Source organism: Gastrolobium bilobum, unplaced genomic scaffold (genome assembly GCF_033153095.1).
Source record: "Gastrolobium bilobum isolate Gb01-03AN ecotype WA unplaced genomic scaffold, APGP_CSIRO_Gbil_v1 utg2530, whole genome shotgun sequence".
NCBI classification, from domain to species: Eukaryota; Viridiplantae; Streptophyta; class Magnoliopsida; order Fabales; family Fabaceae; genus Gastrolobium; species Gastrolobium bilobum.
Genome location: NW_026899712.1, coordinates 469,934 through 492,276, shown reverse-complemented (window position 1 = coordinate 492,276; position 22,343 = coordinate 469,934). Strand labels below are relative to the sequence as shown.

Below are 22,343 nucleotides of genomic sequence, written 5' to 3'. Positions count from 1 at the left end.
GCGTCTCTCACCAAGGGAAGACGCCCCAATGGGGCGTCCCTCATGAGGTATTGACACGTGTCATTTCTCTCTAAAAAAAAATAATAATTTAATCATAAAACTTCTGAAGGCCATAACTTTTGACTCGGGTATCCAATTCAGGTAATTCTTTTTTTGATTCCACATAACTTTTCGAGTTCTACGTAATGACATCTCATTTGATATATTTTATTTCTCACAAACATAATTTAAATTTGCAAGAATGGTACTATACGAGCGTTTAAACCTAAAAGTCTCTTAGTTCTTTCTGAATCAACACCAAACACACCAAAACCAAGTGTTTGAAAAAAATAGTGTACAATGTTATTGAACCGAAATTCGTATTGTGTATCGTTTGGTTGATTTTTCGTATCTTGAATCATACGGTATCATAAGTTACATCCTTCTGTTTTATGACTTTTTTCTTTAAAGCCATTTAAATTATAGCTTCTGAATGGTTTTCAAAAATAAAATCCTTCTTACTTAGAGATTTATAATATTTATTTAATTATTTTTTTATTATACAGATTTTTCAAATTGATTTTTGAGTTTAAGTCACAAATCAAATCTTTATTTTGTTTTCCTTATTAATGATAATTTTTTAGATTTTTTTAAGTTTAAATCACAAACCAAAACTTTATTTATTTTTTATATTAAAAATTAAAAAATGTGATTTTTTTTTAAATTTAAATCACAAACTAAATCTTTATTTTTTTATATTAAATCACAAATTTAGTACTCAGATGCTTGTGGATTTAAACGCTCTTATAATACCATTCTTGCAAATTTAAATTATGTTTGTGAGAAATAAAATATATCAAATGAGATGTCATTGCGTAGATCTCGAAAAGTTATGTGGAATCAAAAAAAGAATTACCTGAATTGGATTATTATTTTTTATATTAAATCACAAATCTAGTACTTAGAAGCTTGTGGATTTAAACGCTCTTATAATACCATTCTTTCAAATTTAAATTTTGTTTGTGAGAAATAAAATATATCAAATGAGATGTCATTGCGTAGATCTCGAAAAGTTATGTGGAATCAAAAAAAGAATTACCTGAATTGGATTATTTTTTTTATATTAAATCACAAATCTAGTACTCAGAAGCCTGTGGATTTAAACGCTCTTATAATACCATTTTTGCAAATTTAAATTATGTTTGTGAGAAATAAAATATATCAAATGAGATGTCATTGCGTAGATCTCGAAAAGTTATGTGGAATCAAAAAAAGAATTACCTGAATTGGATACCCGAGTCAAAAGTTATGGCCTTCAGAAGTTTTATGATTAAATTATTATTTTTTTTGGAAAGAGAAATGACACGTGTCAACACCTCATGAGAGACGCCCCATTGGGGCGTCTTCCCTTGGTGAGAGACGCCTAAATGAGGCGTCACATGTGACGCCCAAAAAAAGTGTCACATCGTGCAATAGATCCGTAATTATTTCCAAAACTGTAATAAATATGTAATTATTTAATTAAATTACAATAAATAAATTTTTTTTGTCAACCCCTGTACGAATAAACTCATATGACTTCCTCACTGCTCAAGCAATGAGCCCCATCTTCCTCTCATATACACCATCTTTGTGTGAATTCAATTGTTCAGTAATGGGAAAGAATTATAAACTTAATCACCTGTACACTTGGCCTATTGCCATTATATCCTCTAAATTGCAAACCTTGATTTATATCAGATGATACCAATGGAATGTGATCTAAGAATAAGTAACTTTTGGGAATCTTAGCACCAACACCTGAAGCTAGAATGAAACACAAATTTATATCTACCTTCGTTTTTTAACTCCACCAAATACACACATGCACGTACACAAAAAGAAACTGGAAGAAAAATAATATTGAAAGATCAGCATGAAAAATACCCTACAAGCCTTATTTACAGATTTTGTGAGGTATCTTGGTTTTCTGGAGTTTATAAAATGTAACTCATTTCTCTTCAAACCATATAACCTCGGTTCAAAACTAATTTATTCTATCCTTTTTTTTCGGTCTTTCCACTGTGCAGAAACCTTGTATGCGTCTGTATAATCACTAAGTTTCCCACTCTCTCCATTGTCTCTATAATCAACTTTGTTCAAAGGATATTTTATTTTGGCAATGGTACTACATACTTTAAAGTTAAAATATCACAATTATTTAGTCACATGATGTCACCTTCAAACTTCTCAGTTGCTGTTTTAAATATCTTTTCCAGGGATATGTTAAACATTATGGTTGAAGTTGCCATCTGTTAACAAATCTACCTACAATGAGAAGAACAACCCTATCAAAATATACAGTAAAAGAAAAACAGCACAAATTTCTCATAAATATATATATATATATATATATATATATATATATATGCAATGCAATCAGCAAATACCTGCTTAAGTCCATCAATATGGCTAGTGCTTCCATAACCTTATCTCATTATGTCATGCTATCTTGGTAGAGTGGTGGCAAGCTGGTGCTGTCTTCTGTTTATTTGTTCAGTGGCGCGGTGGATCTTTATTAATTCCTGTGACTGCTTCTTTATCTCTGAAATTATGTCGAAAGTTGGTTCAGGCGCGATGATAACATCGCGCCCTCTGATGCGCGATAGGAGACATCGCGCCCCAATCTGGACCTTGTGGGTTTGGGCCTTGCTCTTATGGATTTTGGCCTTTGATGGGCCTATCATATTTTATCCAGATCAGTATGCATTATAAAGGAAGTGACAGCTAGCTCATAACCAACGAGCTATGCTACTCCACCCAGTGAGCCAACTCAAGCATCTCTTTGACTCATTCTCTGAAACGAAACTCAAGCACCTAATATACATAAGTTACAAGCGTTCACCAGCTTCATTGAAATGCTCGATAGTATGTAACTAAGGGAAAGGGAGGAGTGGCAGCAAGTAGTATAAGGCCATTATCAATGTTGTTGTCGCTATGTTTCACTGCAGACACATAGAATGTTGATCTCTTGGAGTTGCATCTCAGTGGAGGAGGCCGCATATTGATCATATTACAATGAATAAATTGCAGAGAAGAAAGATTGGAAGAATATTTGTATATTCATTGATAATCTGAACAGTATACAAAGCACCTATTTTATACAACGAATGAAAAAATTCTAGAAGCTTAAAATAACAAACTCAGCTAAGAAATCCTAACAGAATGAATGAATCAGCAACTCTAACAGAATGGTGCACAGCACTATACACGTCAGCTACAGCTACTACATTCTAGAAGCTAAGAAATAAAAATACAATAAAAAACTTATATTCCTAATACTCCCCTTCAAGATGGAGAATAAATATTTGAAATTCCCATCTTGGAAAGGAGAACACTAAATTGTGCAGGAAAAAGAGGCTTTGTCAATATATCTGCCAATTGACTTTGTGTGCTAACATGGAGAGTCTTAACATCACCTTTGAGAACCTTCTCCCTTACCAAATGACAATCAATTTCAATGCGTTTTGTCCTTTCATGAAAAACAGAATTTTCTGCTATGTGTAAAGCAGCCTTATTGTCACAAAACAGCAAATCAGGTTTTTCATGTTTCAAATTCAAATCATCCAGTAAAGAATTAATCCAAGTTAACTCACAGCAAACATTGGCCATTGCTCCATATTCTGCTTCTGCAGAAGATCTTGAAATTGTAGCTTGTTTCTTAGACCTCCATGACACCAAGGATTCTCCAATGAATACTGCATAACCCATGACAGACTTCCTTGTATCAGGGCATGATGCCCAATCTGAATCCGCAAATGCCTTGAGTTTCACAATATTTTCAGAGCCATAGAACAGCCCCTGTCCAACTGTTCCTTTAATGTACTGCAGTAGTCCGTTTGCAGCCTGCATGTGTGGCTCCCTGGGATAAGCAAGGAATTGGCTTAATTTGTTGACAATGAAACAGATGTCTGGCCTAGTGATTGTCAAGTATAATAATCTGCCAATTAACCTTCTATATGATGTTGGGTCATCTAATAATTTCCCTTCTTCTAAGGAGAGCTTTCCATTAGGTTCCATAGGTGTAGATCTTGGTTTGCAGCCCATAAAACCAGAATCAGACAAGATCTTCAAAGCATAACCTCTTTGATTTAGTGATATTCCTTTAGAATTCCTTGCTACTTCAATACCAAGGAAAAATTTTAATTCTCCAAGATCCTTAAGCTTAAAATACTGATTTAGGAGAAACTTCAGATCATCAATTTTGGCCCCATCATTACCAGCCACAATGATGTCATCGACATACACCAAAAGAGCAAAAAAATTTCCATCTTGTGTTTTAACAAACAAAGAAGAATCAGCTGTTGACTGTTTAAAACCATGTGAAATTAAAACAGAGGAGAATTTCAAAAACCATTGTCTGGATGCTTGTTTTAGACCATAAATAGACTTGTGTAACTTACAAACCAAAGTGGAAGATGAAGACTCCCCTTCACGATGAAAGCCAAGTGGAGGCCGCATGTAAACTTCCTCTGAAAGCTCTCCATGAAGGAAAGCATTGTTGATGTCCAGATGATGGAGAGCCCAACCCGAAATTGCAGCCAAGGCAAGTAAAATTCTGACAGAGCCAATCTTAGCCACTGGAGAAAAAGTCTCAAAAAAATCTATGCCCTCTTGTTGGGTGAAACCTTGGGCAACCAAACAAGCCTTGTACCTTTCCAAAGTACCATCCGCATGAAGTTTGCATTTATAAACCCATTTACAGCCAATAGCCCTCTTACCATGGGGTAAAGGGACAAGGGACCAAGTACCATTTGATTCCAAAGCATCCAATTCAAGTTTCATGGCCTGCTGCCAGTGAGGATTTTTAGAAGCTTCATGAAAAACAAGATCTCTAGTGATAAGAACCTTATTTGTGGCAGGATCCAAAACTTTGTAGGCTTTGTAACCGGTACCCAAGAAAAATCACAGGAACAACCCTTGGAGAGAATTTATGTCTATCCTTGGGTAGAGTGGATGCAAAACAGAGACAACCAAATGACCTGAGATGAGAGTAAGATGGATCCTTACTGAAAAGAACTTGAAAAAGAGACTTGTTTTGAAGAATGGGACATGGGAGACGATTTATGAGATACACAGACGTATGAATGCAATCAGACCAATAAATCAAAGGGATATTAGACTGAAAAAGTAAAGACCGAGCAACATTTAAAATATGCTGGTGTTTTCGCTCAACAACAGAGTTTTGTTGTGGGCGATCAACACAAGAATGAAAAGAAATGATGCCATTGGTGCGAAAAAATGAGTCAAAATTAAACTCAGGAGCATTATCAGAGCGCACAGATTTTATTTTCTTGTTAAATTGTGTGAGAACAAGAGAGTAAAATTCAGGAAATATATTGACAACATCAGACTTTGAACGCAGAAAATAAACCCATGTGTATCGACTACAATCATCAACAATCGTTAAAAAATAACGAAAACCTTCAATGGACAAATGTGAAAAAGGACCCCAGACATCCAGATGTATTAAATCAAAAGTAGATTCTGACAAATTGTTATGAGAAGGGAAAGATAAACGCCTCTGTTTAGAAAGAGGACAAACAGTACAAGATGAATTACAATGAGTTGAAACAACTGGCAAATTTAAAAAAGACTTCAAAAGGGATAGACGGTTGGAAGAAGGATGACCGAGGCGGGTATGCCAAAGGGAAAAGGTAGCTTCAACAGCACATGCAGAAGCAAAAACGTGAGGAGACTCACGAAGAACATAGAGATTTCCAATACGATCAGCAGTCCCAATCATGTGGGAGTTCGAAGGATCCTGCAAAACACACGATGAAGCAGAAAAAGTGACAGATACACCAAGAGCAGCAGACAAAGCACTAACAGACAGGAGATTATAGTGAAATTTGGGAACAAACAAAACTGGAAAAAGGGTAAAACCTTGAAAAGAAACATAACCTACACGAGGTACAGTAATGGTGGTACCATCAGGAAGGGAAACGAAAAAATTAGAAATTAATTTTGTGGAAGTAAAAAAATAAAGATTACAGCATACATGATGGGTAGCCCCGGTGTCCAAAATCCAAGAGGAACGAGAAAGAGTAGAAGAAATACCAGTAATATTGGCAACAGATGGAGATGAAGAATCATGGTCAGAGGATGCAGATGGGGATCTCGTTGTCGGTGAGATGTGGGTGGAAATCAGGGAACATATTTGGGAAAGCTGATCAGGAGTGAGAGTGAGGGGATTAGATGGATTGGGCTGAGGTGTAAAAGGCCCATTATGGGGGAAAGTGGCAGCAGACAAATGGGCTTGATTCAGATGGGTTGGATTGTCCATGGGCTTGGTGCGGCCTCTGTACCCAGGCGGAAAGCCGTGCAGCTTGAAGCACTTCTCGATGGTGTGGCCTTGCTGGGAACAATGGGTGCAAAAAGGACGATCACGGCGAGGTCTGGACGGTCCGGTGGTGGCATTCACAGCAGGAAGGAGCTGAAGATCAGAAACAGGAAATGATGTCGGCATGATGGAACGTTGGCGTTCTTCCTGGACAACTAATGAGAAAACCCGGCTGAGGGAAGGAAGCGGTTCCATGAGAAGAATTTGAGCCCTGGTTGCAGCATAAGATTCGTTCAGTCCCATGAGGAATTGAATGGAGGAATCTTGCTCCTGGTACTGGTTGAATGTGCGAATGCCACCGCAATTACAGGTTGGGACCGGTTGAAACTCACGAAGGCCATCCCAAAGAGTTTTCAACCAAGTAAAATAAGCGCTGACATCCAGAGGTCCTTGTCGAAGAGCAGCAAGTTGAGATTTCAATTGAAAAATGCGAGGAGCATTGCTTTGCTCAAATCGATCACGGAGATCTGTCCAAATGCCACTAGCGGTGGGGATATAGAGAAGACTGTCAGCAATATCGCGATCAACAGCATGAAAAATCCAAGATGAAACCATGCTGTTGCAACGAACCCAGGAAGAGTAAAGTAAATCATCAGTAGAAGGAGGAGATAAGGATCCATCAACAAAATGATACTTGTTCTTGGCTTGGAGGGCCATGATCATGGAACGACGCCATGTATGATAGTTGGCCCCAGAAAGAGGATGAGCAACTAGAACAAGACCAGGGTGGTCAGCAGAATGAAGAAAGAAAGGACTGGAGGAATCATCGGCAGAGGAATCAGAACCCGTAGCAGCAGGGTTCTTGCCTCTAGCCATGAGGAAAAATTTCTTTAATCTGATACCATATTACAATGAATAAATTGCAGAGAAGAAAGATTGGAAGAATATTTGTATATTCATTGATAATCTGAACAGTATACAAAGCACCAATTTTATACAACGAAGGAAAAAATTCTAAAAGCTTAAAATAACAAACTCAGCTAAGAAATCCTAACAGAATGAATGAATCAGCAACTCTAATAGAATGGTGCACAACACTATACACGTCAGCTACAGCTACTACATTCTAGAAGCTAAGAAATAAAAATACAATAAAAAACTTATATTCCTAATAGATTATTTACTATAAACAAAGGCTGGTGCATGCGCAAAAACCATTAACTATGGAACAGGGATCTTCATCTCTAACTTTCACTTTCACCAGTTATCCTGAGACTTGAGTTGAAGCTGTATTTATATGTGGTGTTAGCTGTCCTTTCCTCTCGCGGTGTGTATGTAAGAGTAACTTTTTATAATACGAATTCTTAAATACCTTAACACTTAAATTATTATTTAAAAATATAAAAGATTGCAAAGATCAAGATAAAAAAAATTCATATTTATAAAATATTTTTTTGTAAGTGTTTTATTACTCTCTTTTTACATAAAATAATCATTTTATATTGGAGAGAAAAAATGGGTCAATCTCACCATTATAAAAAAAAAAAAAATGGAGTGCAAAAATTTAAATGAAAGAACATAAGAAAAATTATCTTATGTGAAAAGATATCATTTTTCTTTTTATAAACATCAAATAATAATTCAAATTCTTAACAAAAGAAAAAAGTTATAAATCGCAAGTATATAAGAATTTCTTCTATACATAATGCGCGCGCACCTAGTTTTTTCGTTTGTTTTATATATTGTGTTGGCCCACACGTGTAATGTAAATCCATGTTTGTTGGTGAGGGGGAAATTTATGAATTTCATACTTTTACAAAATTTCATTTGTACATAATTGAAGAACGAAGAATTAGATCAAATGATGGTATCTCTGATAATGTATAGGAGTGGAGTAAATAAGAGTGAAAGTATATTTTTGATTCTTATCAATATCATTTTTAAAAAAAAAATTACCTCAAAAATATGTGTGATTTATCAGGGAAAAATAAATAAATATAACAAGCACTTGTATTAGACCGAAAGCTAAGAAAGTTGAAATGCTAGTAGGAAAAAAAGAGTTAGGTGGTACCATTGGCCATTGGGGGATAACCTCCAAAGCCTAAAAAATTACAGAGCACAGTCAAATTCAGATACAAAACAAAACACACATAAAAACCGTGAAGATTGCGAGTTGCGACAATCCAAACCACAGAGGCAGAGAAAAAGTCTAGTACCTTACCTTACCTACCAATGACACTATCTGAATGAACATCACAACCCAACCAGAAACAGGGGTAGGTACTAGATAACCCCAGCTCACCTTAACACATTTAGGTTATCCTCTCATTCAACTTCATCAAACCAAACCCCAAAATGGATTCCATTTCCAATAACCAAACGCCATCAACAGAGAACGGTGACCAAAACCCACTTCCCACACCGCCGTCGGAACCTCCATTCGCGGTGGCCTCACTCTCCCTTTCTCTCTCCACCATTCTCCAATCCCACTTCTTCGTCCAACCCAAAATCCCGTCTTTATTGTCTCCACCACAACCCAATAAGGTGAAGGTCCCAACCCAGGCCTCATCTCTCACACACCTTTCACTTTCAACCTCTTCACCCTCACATTCTCCTTCCAAAACCTCCTTCAAATCCACCATCTCCGCAAACCCTCTTCAAACCCCACTCAACTTGGGTCCTCACCGCCCTCTAGATCCTTCCAACGGCGCTGCCATTCGCCGAGCCTCGATCCTCTGGTTCCGCAACGACCTGCGTGTCCACGATAACGAATGCCTCGACAAAGCAAACAACGAATCCGTTTCGGTTTTACCCGTTTACTGCTTCGACCCTGTGGATTACGGGAAATCCTCATCCGGGTTTGATAAAACGGGTCCTTACCGTGCCACGTTCCTCATCGAATCGGTTTCGGACCTTAGGAAGAACCTTCAGGCAAGAGGGTCTGATCTTGTGGTGAGGGTTGGGAAGCCAGAGACTGTGTTGGTTGAATTGGCGAAGGCCGTTGGAGCAGATGCTGTGTATGCTCACAGAGAGGTTTCACACGATGAGGTGAAGGCGGAGGAGAGGGTGGAGGCGGCGATGAAAGAGGAGAATGTGGAGGTGAAGTACTTTTGGGGGAGTACTTTGTACCATGTTGATGATTTGCCTTTTAATTTGGAGGATATGCCTTCTAATTATGGAGGGTTTAGGGAAAAAGTTCAGAAATTGGAGATAAGGAAGACATTTGAAGCATTGGATCAGCTTAAGGGATTGCCTTCTCGTGGAGATGTTGAGCCTGGGGATATTCCCTCCTTAATGGACCTTGGCCTTAATCCATCTTCCACAATGTCACAGGTTTATTTGGTTTTTTTTTTTTTTCCGTTTTATGTTAATATTTTATTAATTAACTGCTTTGATTTTAATAATGTTGTGGTTTTTCTGTGTTGTTTTCTGGCGTACGGATTACTTTATTTCCCTGTATGCGGTTTAACTTTATGCTACATTGGCATGCGATATTGTTGTAAATCTAGATGAGTGATGGAATGTTTGGTTCAATTATTTGGTTGAACTTGACACTGATTTGTCATCTTTGAGTTCCCCTAATACTAATTATCTTTCAGTTAACAGGATCTTGGCTCAGAAATGAATGAGTATTATAGAATTCTGTTAAATAGAGGGAGGCGTGAAGTAGTTCTGGATCTTCAAAAAAATAGTGGCTTTTTAGGTGCTGTAAAAAGTTTGGCATTCAAAATGGTTGTTCTGGTTGAGAGATGATACTATTTTGGTTTGAATATGTCTGAGTGAATGTGTTCATGAAATGTAGGATTAGATTAAGAACTGCCAAGATTACACTTGCTTACCTCTGCTGCACACTATTGCTATCTGAGTTTTGATACTGCTTTATTTTTTATTTTTTATTTTTTATCTTTTTGAGTTTTACTGAACATTTCCACCCCTACTTAATATTTTTAAACTATGTCTGCTTTGGCATTTATGCTGATATCCATCTTTGCTCAGCATTCTTGTGTCAAACTATTGAAGTATTATCATCAATAATCTATACTCGTTGTGATCATTGAGCAGGTTGGGAAGCCAGCGGCTAATACTTCTATGGTAGGAGGGGAGACTGAAGCACTGCAGAGGCTCAAAAGATTTGCAGCTGAGAGCGAAGCTCAACCTCACAAAGGTTTTAAGGATGGAACACAAGATAGTATATATGGTGCCAACTTCTCCTGCAAAATTTCTCCATGGTTGGCAATGGGATGCCTCTCCCCTCGCACAATGTTTGATGAGCTAAAGAAGACTGCCAGCAGGTGTGCTCCGATATGTTCTTCTGTTTAATAGTATTAATATTTTTGCTATGAATAGGGCATATCCTTACTGATGAATTATATAACTTTGATAGAGCGGTTTCTGCTTCATCAAACCGAAGCAATGGTGGCAGCGGCTCATCCAAAACTGGAACAAATTGGTTGATGTTTGAGTTGCTTTGGAGGGACTTCTTTAGGTAACTATTTTTCTGTACAGATCTTTTGACCTTATTTGAAACGTTACTGTTACTCTTTTGTCATGGGATATATGGAAATGGCCAGTGCACCAGCACGGGAATTTATTTATTTATTTTCTAAACAGAAAGTTACAAATTTGTGATGAAAGTGTTATTTTTATCTAACTTTCTTTCAAAAAGTACGCAACCATTTTCTTTTCCTATTGCAAAAATACGAAACTTGGGGGACTTGTGGTTCTCTTTTTTTTTGGAGATATTTCAATCGGTTCATTGCTTTACGACTAGTCCGATTTGGGACAGGTCCCGGGATTAAGGCTTTAAACTCCTCCCAAATACGGTACTGGGGAGGATCAAACACATGCTCTTATCTTCACATGCTTAGTTTCCTTACACCAACTGAGCTACCATCATTTGGTGGCCTTGTGGTTCTCTAAATCATGGAAAACACAATATTTCTAATGCAAGTTTCCTATTTGACTCATAATGAGCATGCTTCGAGAACACTTCATAATGATCGCACTTTCTCTTTTCTGTTATCATTTTTGTTTTCATAGAAAGTCATAATATTCTAAATAACATTTATTGCTGTGTCATTTGTTGGCAAAAAATATATATATAGATAATATTCCTGACAATAATATGGGTGTTTACCGTGTATGATTTGTGAATTTTTTATGTCGTTGATTTGTGCAGGTTTATTACCAAAAAATACAGTTCTGCAAAGAAACAGCTGGAAGGTGCTCCAGCCACTGCATGTACGGGTGCACTTGCTTAAGCTAGAAGTTCTAGTGGAGCATAAGAAAGTTTGTTTTGGGATGTGGATTGCTTCCCTGTGCAGATTGGGTAGTAGGGTGCTGGATGAACAAGATTTGGTTCCCCTTCTGAAGTTCTGTTGTAACTGCCAAATACATTATTTTAATTTGGAAACTTTGTGTTATTTTCTGGAAGGCAAGTGTTAGTCGTCGTAAAATGGCATGTCGACTCCATCGGGTATCATTTCTGAGTAGATAAGAGTCCAAAATTCATGTCTGTCATCAATAATGGTATTTTGGGAGAATTTTGAAATTTAAAAATTGATGGTGCTACTGTGGTATCTATATTTTCTAATAATATCAAGAATGGGTAAATATTCATTTAATTTAGTTATGAAGAATAAAGGAGGTAAGTATGCGAGAATTATGCTTATTATTTTAGTACTAAATTAATCATATGTAAATGGATGGTGTTACGATGGAGGTAAGATGAACTATGCTTTCCCAATTATTTATTTTAGTTATGAAAGTAAGAATTATACTCACTATTTGATCAAACTTTAGAGAGATTTTAGTACTAAGTTAATCATATGAAAGTTATTAATTTTAATGAATATGAATTTACTTTGAGAACTACCCTAATATCCAGTGGGCAGTGGCAATATGAAATCCAATGCTTAGGATGAAAATGACAAAAAACTAGATCCATATAAAGTTTTGCCGAACTCGGTTCTACTTATTTTTAATCTTAATCATGTTGCCACCTAACTTTTCTATAATCAATTTCATTTCCTCTCATATTATGTCGTTAATACCCCTCTCCAAAAAAACAAGAATTCAGTTATTTAAACAGAGGCGGATATGTAGGTAGGTTGGTCATTTCATTTTCTGTTTAAGTGTAATTATAACTTTGTGAACATGTTCATATGTCCATGATTTGATTAATAGTATAAAGTATAAACTCTTATCTCCACGCAAATCAAACCACTAATTTGTAATCCAATTTTTGTGCCGACGTGGTAAATCGACCTTCCAATCTCCTTTGTTTGTTAGGCGTGCAACAAGCTAGAAACAATAAATATGAAATAGAATGAATAGATTTTGCACATACCAGTGCACCTTTTTTTTCTCTTTAAACCCAAGAATACTTATGTTGCTGATGGTATGTGCTCACTCTCACCTTGGGGAGGGGCTCGTACAGCGGATAGAAGTATAGGACAAACACCATTTTGGTTGCAATTGACTTTCTAAACATGTTCCCCATATTATCACTATGATTATGATCATTGGGGAATGACGAACTTTTTTTTTTTTTTGGTACATGTGACGAACTTTTATCTCCGATAGAAAATTAGTGTTTCTTTTTAGATATTCTAATCGATTCATCACTTCGCGACTAGTCTGATTCGAGGCAGATCTCGGAATTAAGATTTTAAACTCTTCTCGAAAATGATATTGAAGATGATCGAACACATGCTCTCACCTCCATTTGTTTAGTTCCCTGAAGTCAACTGAGCTATCATCATTTGGTCAGTGTTTTGTATGCCACTATTTGAATGTAATTTAGAAGAAAGTGTCATTCATAAATGTTTCAGGTCCTAACCAACGAGCATCAATGAAATAAAGACCGAACTCACCTGAAACCAGTCATAAGACTTTTCTTTGTTGTTGTAATTTTCTCTCTAAGGACTCACTTCTATTATTGAAGCATAACCAAGGATAATTCAATATCAGTTACGTGGGTAAATCATAAAAAGGAAAATGTCCAACCTAAAAAATATGAGTATGTAGTATATGAAAACAAAGAAAAATACTAATAAAAGCTAAGAGATTTGACCCTACGAAGGAAGAGGTGTAATGATGATGGGAGAGGGCACCAGGGTAACATAATGCACCAAAGGATATTGCTAAGGGTTTGCACCAAATTTAATAAATTTGGTGTAAAATTTATTATTCTTACACTAGTGTAAGTTGATCTATCTCTGTTTCCTAAATATAATATTAAATGAATCCAGAAACCTTGAGTGAAGATAGTACAACAAAAATAATCCACAACAACATGAAGAACGCAAAGGTAATCCATGCCCAGAGCCTTGGCCCTCCTAGCTCTGCCCCAAAAATTAGACGCCTAAGAACCAAAACTAAGATACACCCAACAGAAGTGGAGAAGAAAACAACCAACGAAAAGCTTAGCCCCCCTGCATTTTGGATCCGAAGTGGTTCTCTATATGCTATGAAGTTGTACAAAGTATCAATAAGCCATGGAACACCAATGCCAACGTATATATTCACCGAATTACTGCAAAGAGAATGAATTAACCATATTAATTTGAGTTAACCAACTCTATAAAGCTTCTTCAGAAAAACAACAATGATTTGGCAAGCCATTAAAATAAGCTTAAGTTTCATCCATGCTTCATAAATACAGGATTCAGATTGGTATAAAATGAAACAACAAAAGCATCTTACGAAATAATGGTATTTGATTCTAAAATTCTAGCAAATAATTGTTTAGTTATAATAAGGCATTACTGGCTTTTTTATATTGGTATTATATACCAAGATACCTAATATCTGGAATACTTTGCCAGGACCAAGTGAATAAAGAATATAACTGGGGACCTAAGACCTCTGGATTATTGGGTATTCCATGCACATATTGAATGACTACCGATTGTCATGAATATAGGTATTTAATATTTTGAATTCGGAAGTTTGACATGATGGAAAAATGTATTCCTCTTACATTCAAAAAATGTACTCACTGATCACAATATTTTAAATTTCAATTGCCAAACTCAGGTCCAAGTAGTCCTTGTGGCCATTCAATTAAATATCCTCCCAGCAAATTAATAAGTAAATAATTCCTTCACCTAAGTTCATAATTCTCAAGAATTAACGTACATCTTTTTCTTTTTCTTTTTGAGTAAAGTCAGGATGTCCTCACCCCATAGGATGAGATTAATCCCTTTATGGCTTGGAGCGTAATGGTTTTCACCACCGGCCCCAAAGTGCTTCTCGTAGGAATCGAACTCGTGACTTCATCAGTCACAAGGTCCGACCCTTGAGCTACAGTCTGCTTACCAACTAAGCTACATCTTGGGGTTAGAATTAACGGACATCCTTAAGATAAATCTTTTTGTGCAATTAACGTTTCAGTCCTCTTGTTGATGACATTATAACTTAAAATGATACATACATAGTTTGCTGACATACTTCAATGAACTTCCATGAACCAGCTGCATGATTATTATATTTAGGAATATAGATTTAATAATATCGACCAAATTTTGTTTTGAATCATATGAAATGCTAGAAACAGGTAATCAAAGCAGGGTTGGACCACTTGAGAATGTAACTTCCTTTCAGAAGCGTCTGAGTAAACTACTAAAATACCAAAAATCAAAAGCTGCATTTCATGAATATTACTAACAACTAATATCCTTCTTCAAGAAAAGCTTTAAGGCAAACCATGATGTAATGATGACATGTGAAAGTCCTAAAGCAAGAATGAGATGCATATTGTGATGAAAACCTGCAAGTGATGTTTGCAATTGCAGAGTCTGCAGTTTTTTGACGTTCAGCAGCAATCTTGCTTGCAACAAGATCAGGCCATGAGGTTCCACTGGCTAGTGCTGTAAATGCTATAACATAAGCATTTATTCCTGTCAACGTAAAGGCAACTGTTGAGATATGTAAAATCATTAATGTAACCTCACCCAATAGCTTAAGCTTTTGGGTTGAATTGATTCTTTACATGGTATCAGAGCTTCTCTGTACCAGGTTCGATCCTCACCGTCCCCCACTTTCTTTCAAGTGAAATTTCTTTCTTCGCACAGGTAGGTGGGTCTGTGCATTGTCTACCCTTCAAGCCTGGTGGGCTCTTGTGTGAAGGGACGTGTTGAGATATATAAAATCATTAATGTAACCTCACCCAATAGCTTAAGCTTTTGGATTGAATTGGTTCTTTACAACAACTTTGGATCTATAAGGAACTGTAAAGAAGTGGACTGGAATATCACTGAGTGAGAAAGAAAACCTGTGACACAACTTATAAGATCTGTGAGCTTAGTCACAATGTAAGCTATCCCACTGATGAAAAGCAAAGAGCAAACGAAAGAGATCCATCCATGAGCAATATGGCACGGAGGAACAAAAGCAAAAAGAAATCTCCATGGTAAAAACAGCAATTGCCAGAAAACTTGAGCCATGCGGAGATAGACATTGTTCACTTTTTTCGATTCTGGGCTCTCCAACTGTCGAAGAAATTACACACTGGTCATAAAAAATTGATGATATATTGTTGGAATTCTACAGGAGTACTATTTAATAGTAAATTAATGTTCATAATCTCGAACAAACGTGCCTCTACTAAAAAGTGCCTAATTATTAAAGGATGTAAGGCTAGTAAATCGCACTGTATCCAAACCTGGCCCCAAAATTTGCAACTTTTATTTTTAACAATGAATAACTCTTGATTTTCTGTAATTCATGAAGCAACGTTCTATACAAGTCCTAACTTCAATAAGGGTAAGGTTTAAATCAATTTATGATTAAATGAAGTAACAATAGGGATTTGCCTGAAGAAATTTAGCTTGACTAGTTAGGAATTCCATTTGTAATTTCTCAGTAAAGTTGGAAACATTGCAAACCATGAGCTAACTTTATATGGAAATTTGGTCCATCTGAAATTTAACTGGTAGTAAACAGAGATACTGGCATTCCTTTGTGAATGTAAGAGACAGAAGAAGTGGAGGATTGAAGTAGAGAGAGAATATGATTTCAAACTCAGAAAATAAAAATTGGCGAGAAAGGTGGACTCATGATACAGAATTACCAGATGGAAAAAGACAATAAGAGTGAGATCAAGACAGGAGCAGAAGGACAGCCATGACCTTCAAATTGCAGTTTTCCTTTAAAATCCATGAGGCCACTCATCATATTTTTTCCTGCTTATTCTTGTTTTCTTTGTGCTTCTTTGATTTGCAATAATTTTCCATTGGTTTGCAATAATATTATGGTTAAAAAGAGTGAGTTTATTGACAGCAAATAATCATGTATTCATTCAAGAACACATTATAATATAATGATATATCGTGACACACACTTAACAATATCTTACAAAGTGTGTTTGTGACATTTATGTTGGTAAATGAATGTTATAAAAACCGGAATGAATCAGTTTGACCGGAAAACCGGTGAAACATTCCGGTCATCAGTCCAAACAACCCAAAAAACCAAACGATCAGAAACTGGTCCAAAACCGGTTTAAATTGCTTTTATTATTATTATTATTATTTTATACTTTTTATTCAACCGAAAACATTTTTGTGACACATAAATGCATGGATTGCTATTATTTAACATCCATTGTTAATTTTTTAAAAGATATAATATGGTCCTTTTATGTTGATTTAAAATTTTACTTAATTTCTTATAATTTTATGTTAATTTATTATTTAATATGTTAAATAATATTAAAACGATTCAATGGCCAGTTCAAACAACGGGAAAAATATTAGAAGATCACTGTACTATCACATGAGAATTCATTTTTTATAAGAAGCAGCCCATATCGATAAAACCACAGAAATTACCTGGTTAACTGAATCATAATAAGTTAGTAACAGTATTACTGGCAATGTTCATAAATCTATGATAAGATCTTGCCCTAAATAGTTTTATTAAAATTTTGGATTTTGAAGAGGCCAACAGCGTCAAACGATCCATGTAGCCAATCCCAACTAATGGGGTAAGGCTCGGTTGTGGTTGTTGTTAACTTGTTATTCTTGAATCTATGATATCAACATTTAATCTTAAAGACGCATTTGCAACATACAATAACGTACCCTCAGTGCATCCACAAATTGCTTTCCCCAAATTGTGAGCAAATGCTCCAACATTTTTTCCTCAGCTTTGTCAGAAATTTCAGCAACATCATCTATTTGAGGTACTCTTTCGTACTTTGGATCTGCAAATTAGAAAAAAAATTATACAAGATGGTCCGGACATTTGAGAATGTTTCTAATGCTAAGTTATTTCAAAAGAAGAAAACGTTGTGCTAAGTAAAGCAAAATTTCACTAAATTAAGGTGGGAAAACTACCTGTGGGGTTTTCTGAATGAATGGAAAAAATATCAACTGTGTCCACAATTTCTTTATTAACATTACTTATCTCAGAGCACTTCACCTTCTCATGAACTTCTGGCACCCAATCCTCTGGTCTCTCATCTCTTGCACTTCAAATATAAAATAAGGCATCAGGCTAAAGAGAACAAGATTCGAGAGGCTCATAAAATCCTGATCTTTTTGGATAATTCTAATAAAAACAAACAAACAGAAACACATACATAGGTAGAGAAATATAGGGCCAACGTTTGTCTTGAGCATAAGCATGGGTCAGTAGTAATCCATACTGCAGTACAGTCAACAAGGCCTCCCACAGAGTCACCACATTAGGAGTCCATACCTACATTGAGCTTCTTGATTAATATTTCACACACACAAAAAAATAAAAAAAAATCAAACAAGTAGCAAATAATGATATAGTTAAACAAGATCATCATCTCTTACGTGTTGACTTTTAAATACATTTGATTGTTTCTAAACTTATCAAACTAGTATGAGTAGTGACTTAAAATTGTCCCGACTTGCTGATTCTAGCACGAGCTAGTGTAGGATATTCAGTGTCAACTTAGAAGACGCAAATGCACTTATAGACATTGACCATTTAAGTACCTAACTAAGAACCACATTTACCATTCTTGAAAATGAGAAGCATACTCAGTAGTTTTCACACTCTATCTTTCCCTGAATTTTGCATAGGTTAATACAGTTTCTAAGTGAAGCTGGCTTCTTGTGAGAAAGAAGTCTCGGATTATATTTCTCACACATCCATAAATGAGTAAATAAAGATAAGAAGGATGCAGACAGTACAAATTTAAGATGTTTTAAACCTAGGAATGTTGGAATATTACCTCCAAAATAATGTATAACCAAAAGTAAGCCCAAAATGACCAAAACAGCTCCACCAGCCATACTCCTAGATCAGCAATCTTTTTCAGCTCTCCTGCTTTTGGAACTACTACACAAACAGCGTGGATGGGGAAAAGGTCAAACGCTGCAGAACCAATAAGTGTTCCAGGTCCCAAACCTGAATATTCAGCAGAGTTATTGAGAGTTACAACAGTGCTTGATATTCAGCCCCTCAGCTAACCAGAAAGAATTGGAAAACATAATAAAACAAATACTGATACTGCAGCGTCAAATATTATTCAAGAGGAAAAAATTCATTGCACGCACTCAACTCACTCATTGTAACAACTCTTTGCATTTCCAAGCATAAAGAAACCAAATTTGGAGAACCACACATTAGCCAGCAGCGACTATGTTGTAGCAAAACATGTTTTCATGCAAATCAGAGATAGAAAAGTAGGAGGAAAAATTAGTGATACATTCAGCTTTCTTTAGTCTTATAATAAAAGCAAATAAAAGATGTCAACTTGTGTTTCTTGGGGCAAGTAAGCTTGAGACAATTTTTGTATGCACATAAGTCATAGTTTGAAAGCACATCTCACTTTTTTCATTGCATTTGAATTGTTTTAACAAATCTTTTTATTAAAATATTCCATTAAGAACCTCTAACATAAGCTAAATAACTCATGTAACATAAAATGCAAACATGATGCGCGCATGTAAGTATTTATTTTTTCTTTCAAATTTTGAGGTAGCAAGATTCAATAATTTTAGTCAGTTTAAGGCTGTTAGCAACAAACCAGTCAAGAAATTCTCTAAGATAAGTATAATTTTAGCAGTAAAAGGTAAGTAACAAGTGACAAAGTATAAAGACAAAGGATAAGTACATGAGAAATTGCGGCAAAAATTACTACTACATGAAAATCGAGAAACAAATCAAACTAGATTCAAATATTCTATCATAAGAAAGGAAGAGGGCAAAAGCTTTGAATCACAAACCTCCAGCATACAGATTCCCCATGTTCTGTATAGCATCAATGGTGGCCAATGATATCTGAGGAAAGCTAGTTCCAAAGGCCAACAGACTAATATCCGCAATTGTGTAATTCCAAACTTTTTCATGTCTAATAATTTCAGCTTGAGTAATAGGATCAACCTCCACTACCTCCCTTGTGTGCTTGACCACATTTTCCATAGATAGGAAGAAGCGGCCTGTTATAGCTGATAATCCAATGAAACAATAGGCAAGGGCAAGGGTATACAAAAATGCCCGAAAATTTTCTCCGAGAGCAGTCTCTCCACTAAAAATGAAGTAGCTTTCACATTTCTCACGCCCCAGCATACTGGAAAACCCAACCATTTTTCAATCTTTTTTTTTGGCTAAGCACCAACAGGGTCTCAATCAGTCCAAATTGCAGTTCAAATATGAGAAATCACACCAGAAAAGTAGAAAACATTCACACGACCTGATAAAATAAGTCAGTTATTAGAAGACAAACTGAAAATTGATCGAAACAATCTATGCTTATACAACACGGGATCCATTTCGAATTGGAGGAACAAGAAAAGTATGAAAAACAATTATTCAGCGAACAGCATGTCATTCAATTAAACACGCTCAAGTAGAGTAATTAGTGGATTCAGAAGAACTAATATCTATTTTATTTTCCGATACTAATCAAAAGCTGGTATTCGAACACACAATGATTGATACATTCAGCCAGAAAATAAAAAATTGAAATAATACCACAAATGCAGGCTCTGCATTTTAATCCCAGAATTAGTACTGCATATTGAGAAAGAAACGGGTTGGAAATCATGGAACTGAATTGAAATGCGGAGAGAAAAAATCAAAGATCAACCGGCGACAGCTGAATTCACCGGAGCGGATAGCAGGGCATTTTACCGGCAATAACCGTTTTTGTCACTCCTAAAGAAATGCAGCAGAATTTGGATTTGGGAGGAGCTTTATAGAGAACGTTGTTACGGAAAGTAATCCATAAGTTTTCTATCAATTTTTGCAAGGAGAATTTCTCTCTTACTATTTCTCTTTTTAACTTTTCTATAAAATAAAATAAAAATAAAAAAATTGGGGTATTATTTGAGGGCAAAAGCCCTATAATTATTATTTTTAAATAAAGCTGTTTCTCAGCTCACCATAAAAAGTTATCATTATTTTTCTTCACGTGACACTATTCGTAAATTTTAAAGAAAAATATCAAATTTCTTAAATATGTGATCTGAATTTAATTTTAAAACTTATATACATAAGACGCAAAATGAGCCATGTGATGCATTCTAAAAAAAAACTATTCAATTTATGGAATGAGTATTTTTGGTAATTTTATCTCATATATATATATAAAAGATTAAATTATAACCTTAAGTTATATATTATCCGGAGTACATAATTAAAGTTATTTTTTTTCTCTCCTTCCAAAAATCACCTTCAAGGAGTATATTTATAATTATAACCTCCTTCTGCAGCTATATACTATCAGGAGTATATAATTATAACATTAAAGTTGTTTTTTTCTCTCTGCACATTAGCAGACAGGTTTTGAAAAGTGACTGAAGAGAGAAAAAAATAACTGTAATATTATAACTATTTACTCACAGAGTATACAGTTATAAAGTATAGCGGTAGATAACCTTATCTAGAGTGGTTGTATAAATATTTATCTATATATATAGAGAGAGAGAAATATTTCTCAAGCATTTATTTATCTCCGTCTACTCTAAAACTATGTCATTTTAAAAACTATGACGTTTTATTTATTTATCTCCTTATAATAATTGATTCACCTTTGAATGGTTATAATTTTCTTTTTCTCTCTCTTTCTTTATCATATATGTGTGTGTGCAGCTTTAATATTTCTAATAAATTATCTATATTAACTCCCAAAATAACGTTATTTTGTGTTAAAAAATTAAAAAAATTATAATATGGAAGATTATTATAATTCGAAAATAAATTATAATTATAAAAATATCTTGATTTTTTCCCTAAAATGATATCATTTGGACTAAATGTAGATAATTTATCTACATTGATTGCAAAAAAAATAAATTATATATATATGTGTGTGTGAAAAAGTATTTGTTCTTTGAAAAGATACAGAGTTGTGTCATTTTAAGTGAAGAAAAACACAACCTAATATTTTTTATTTAAATTTTTAAAAAAATACTCATTTTCTCTCCAATGATTTCTATTGCTTGTGTCTTTCTCTCACTTAAAATAATATAACTCTATGTCATTTAAAAGGACAAATATTAAATGGGCGAAAATCAACAGTTGTTATTTGTAGTATAATTAATAATTTATTTATTTATATGATTTCCTAAACTATAACCGTTAGATAGGTAAAAATCAATAATTAAGATGAAAAGTAAGACTTATAAGTCTTACACTGCAATTAAAGAATATATATGTGTGTGTGCGCGTGCTCCATACTTTTTTTTGTCTTTCTTTTCCTTAGATGGCCCATACGGGTCCCATATAATTTTATTAAAAATAAAATTATTTCTTACAACATAAACAATATTTATCTTTAAATTTATTATCAAAATAATAAAATGAATCCCACGTAACGTGGGTGTAGGATCGATCTTGCACGAGGGAGGGATAAAACTTATTGAATTAGGCCATTGTCAAATATCGATAAATTTAGAATTATATTTTAAATAAATATTAATCATGATTAAATAGTAACAACTGAATCATACTTAAATAAGATAATATATTCTACTTATCTTTTTTCATGCCTAACATGCTTATTTGTCTTTAACATCATTAAATTAGAATCTCAGTTAATTTTCTCTCTTTCTTT

At 35.0% G+C, this 22,343-nt stretch overlaps 2 protein-coding genes across 4 annotated transcripts; one reads left to right on the top strand and one right to left on the bottom strand.

The window, feature by feature from the left end:
- Positions 1-8,483: 8,483 nt before the first annotated feature.
- Positions 8,484-11,904, top strand: LOC133292822 (blue-light photoreceptor PHR2). The gene is made up of 4 exons (XM_061491276.1): positions 8,484-9,634; positions 10,364-10,595; positions 10,688-10,787; positions 11,481-11,904. The coding sequence occupies exons 1-4, from the start codon at positions 8,657-8,659 to the stop codon at positions 11,560-11,562; spliced, it is 1,392 nt and encodes a 463-aa protein (XP_061347260.1). The 5' UTR covers positions 8,484-8,656; the 3' UTR covers positions 11,563-11,904.
- Positions 11,905-13,540: 1,636 nt separating this feature from the next.
- Positions 13,541-20,517, bottom strand: LOC133292853 (magnesium/proton exchanger). 3 transcript variants are annotated; one of them, XM_061491329.1, is made up of 9 exons: positions 20,261-20,517; positions 19,513-19,979; positions 18,516-18,691; positions 17,889-18,007; positions 17,644-17,777; positions 17,389-17,510; positions 15,579-15,795; positions 15,075-15,204; positions 13,541-13,838 (listed from the first exon to the last, which is right to left on the bottom strand). In XM_061491329.1, exons 2-9 carry the CDS (start codon positions 19,871-19,873, stop codon positions 13,541-13,543), a joined length of 1,557 nt encoding a protein of 518 aa, XP_061347313.1. In that variant the 5' UTR covers positions 19,874-19,979; positions 20,261-20,517. The 3 variants fall into 3 exon arrangements, with proteins under 3 accessions (XP_061347313.1, XP_061347315.1, XP_061347314.1); XM_061491331.1 differs by having other exon boundaries at positions 17,644-17,771; XM_061491330.1 differs by having other exon boundaries at positions 20,420-20,507.
- Positions 20,518-22,343: the final 1,826 nt, after the last annotated feature.

Coding starts and splice junctions, on each gene's coding strand:
- LOC133292822 (XM_061491276.1), top strand. CDS start 8,657: ATGGATTCCATTTCCAATAACCAAACGCCATCAACAGAGAACGGTGAC. Junction 9,635..10,363: donor CATCTTCCACAATGTCACAG/GTTTATTTGGTT, acceptor ATCATTGAGCAG/GTTGGGAAGCCAGCGGCTAA. Junction 10,596..10,687: donor AAAGAAGACTGCCAGCAGGT/GTGCTCCGATAT, acceptor ACTTTGATAGAG/CGGTTTCTGCTTCATCAAAC.
- LOC133292853 (XM_061491329.1), bottom strand. CDS start 19,873: ATGGTTGGGTTTTCCAGTATGCTGGGGCGTGAGAAATGTGAAAGCTAC. Junction 18,008..18,515: donor GGTTATACATTATTTTGGAG/GTAATATTCCAA, acceptor AGCTCAATGTAG/GTATGGACTCCTAATGTGGT. Junction 15,796..17,388: donor AATTTGTGGATGCACTGAGG/GTACGTTATTGT, acceptor TTTCTTCGACAG/TTGGAGAGCCCAGAATCGAA.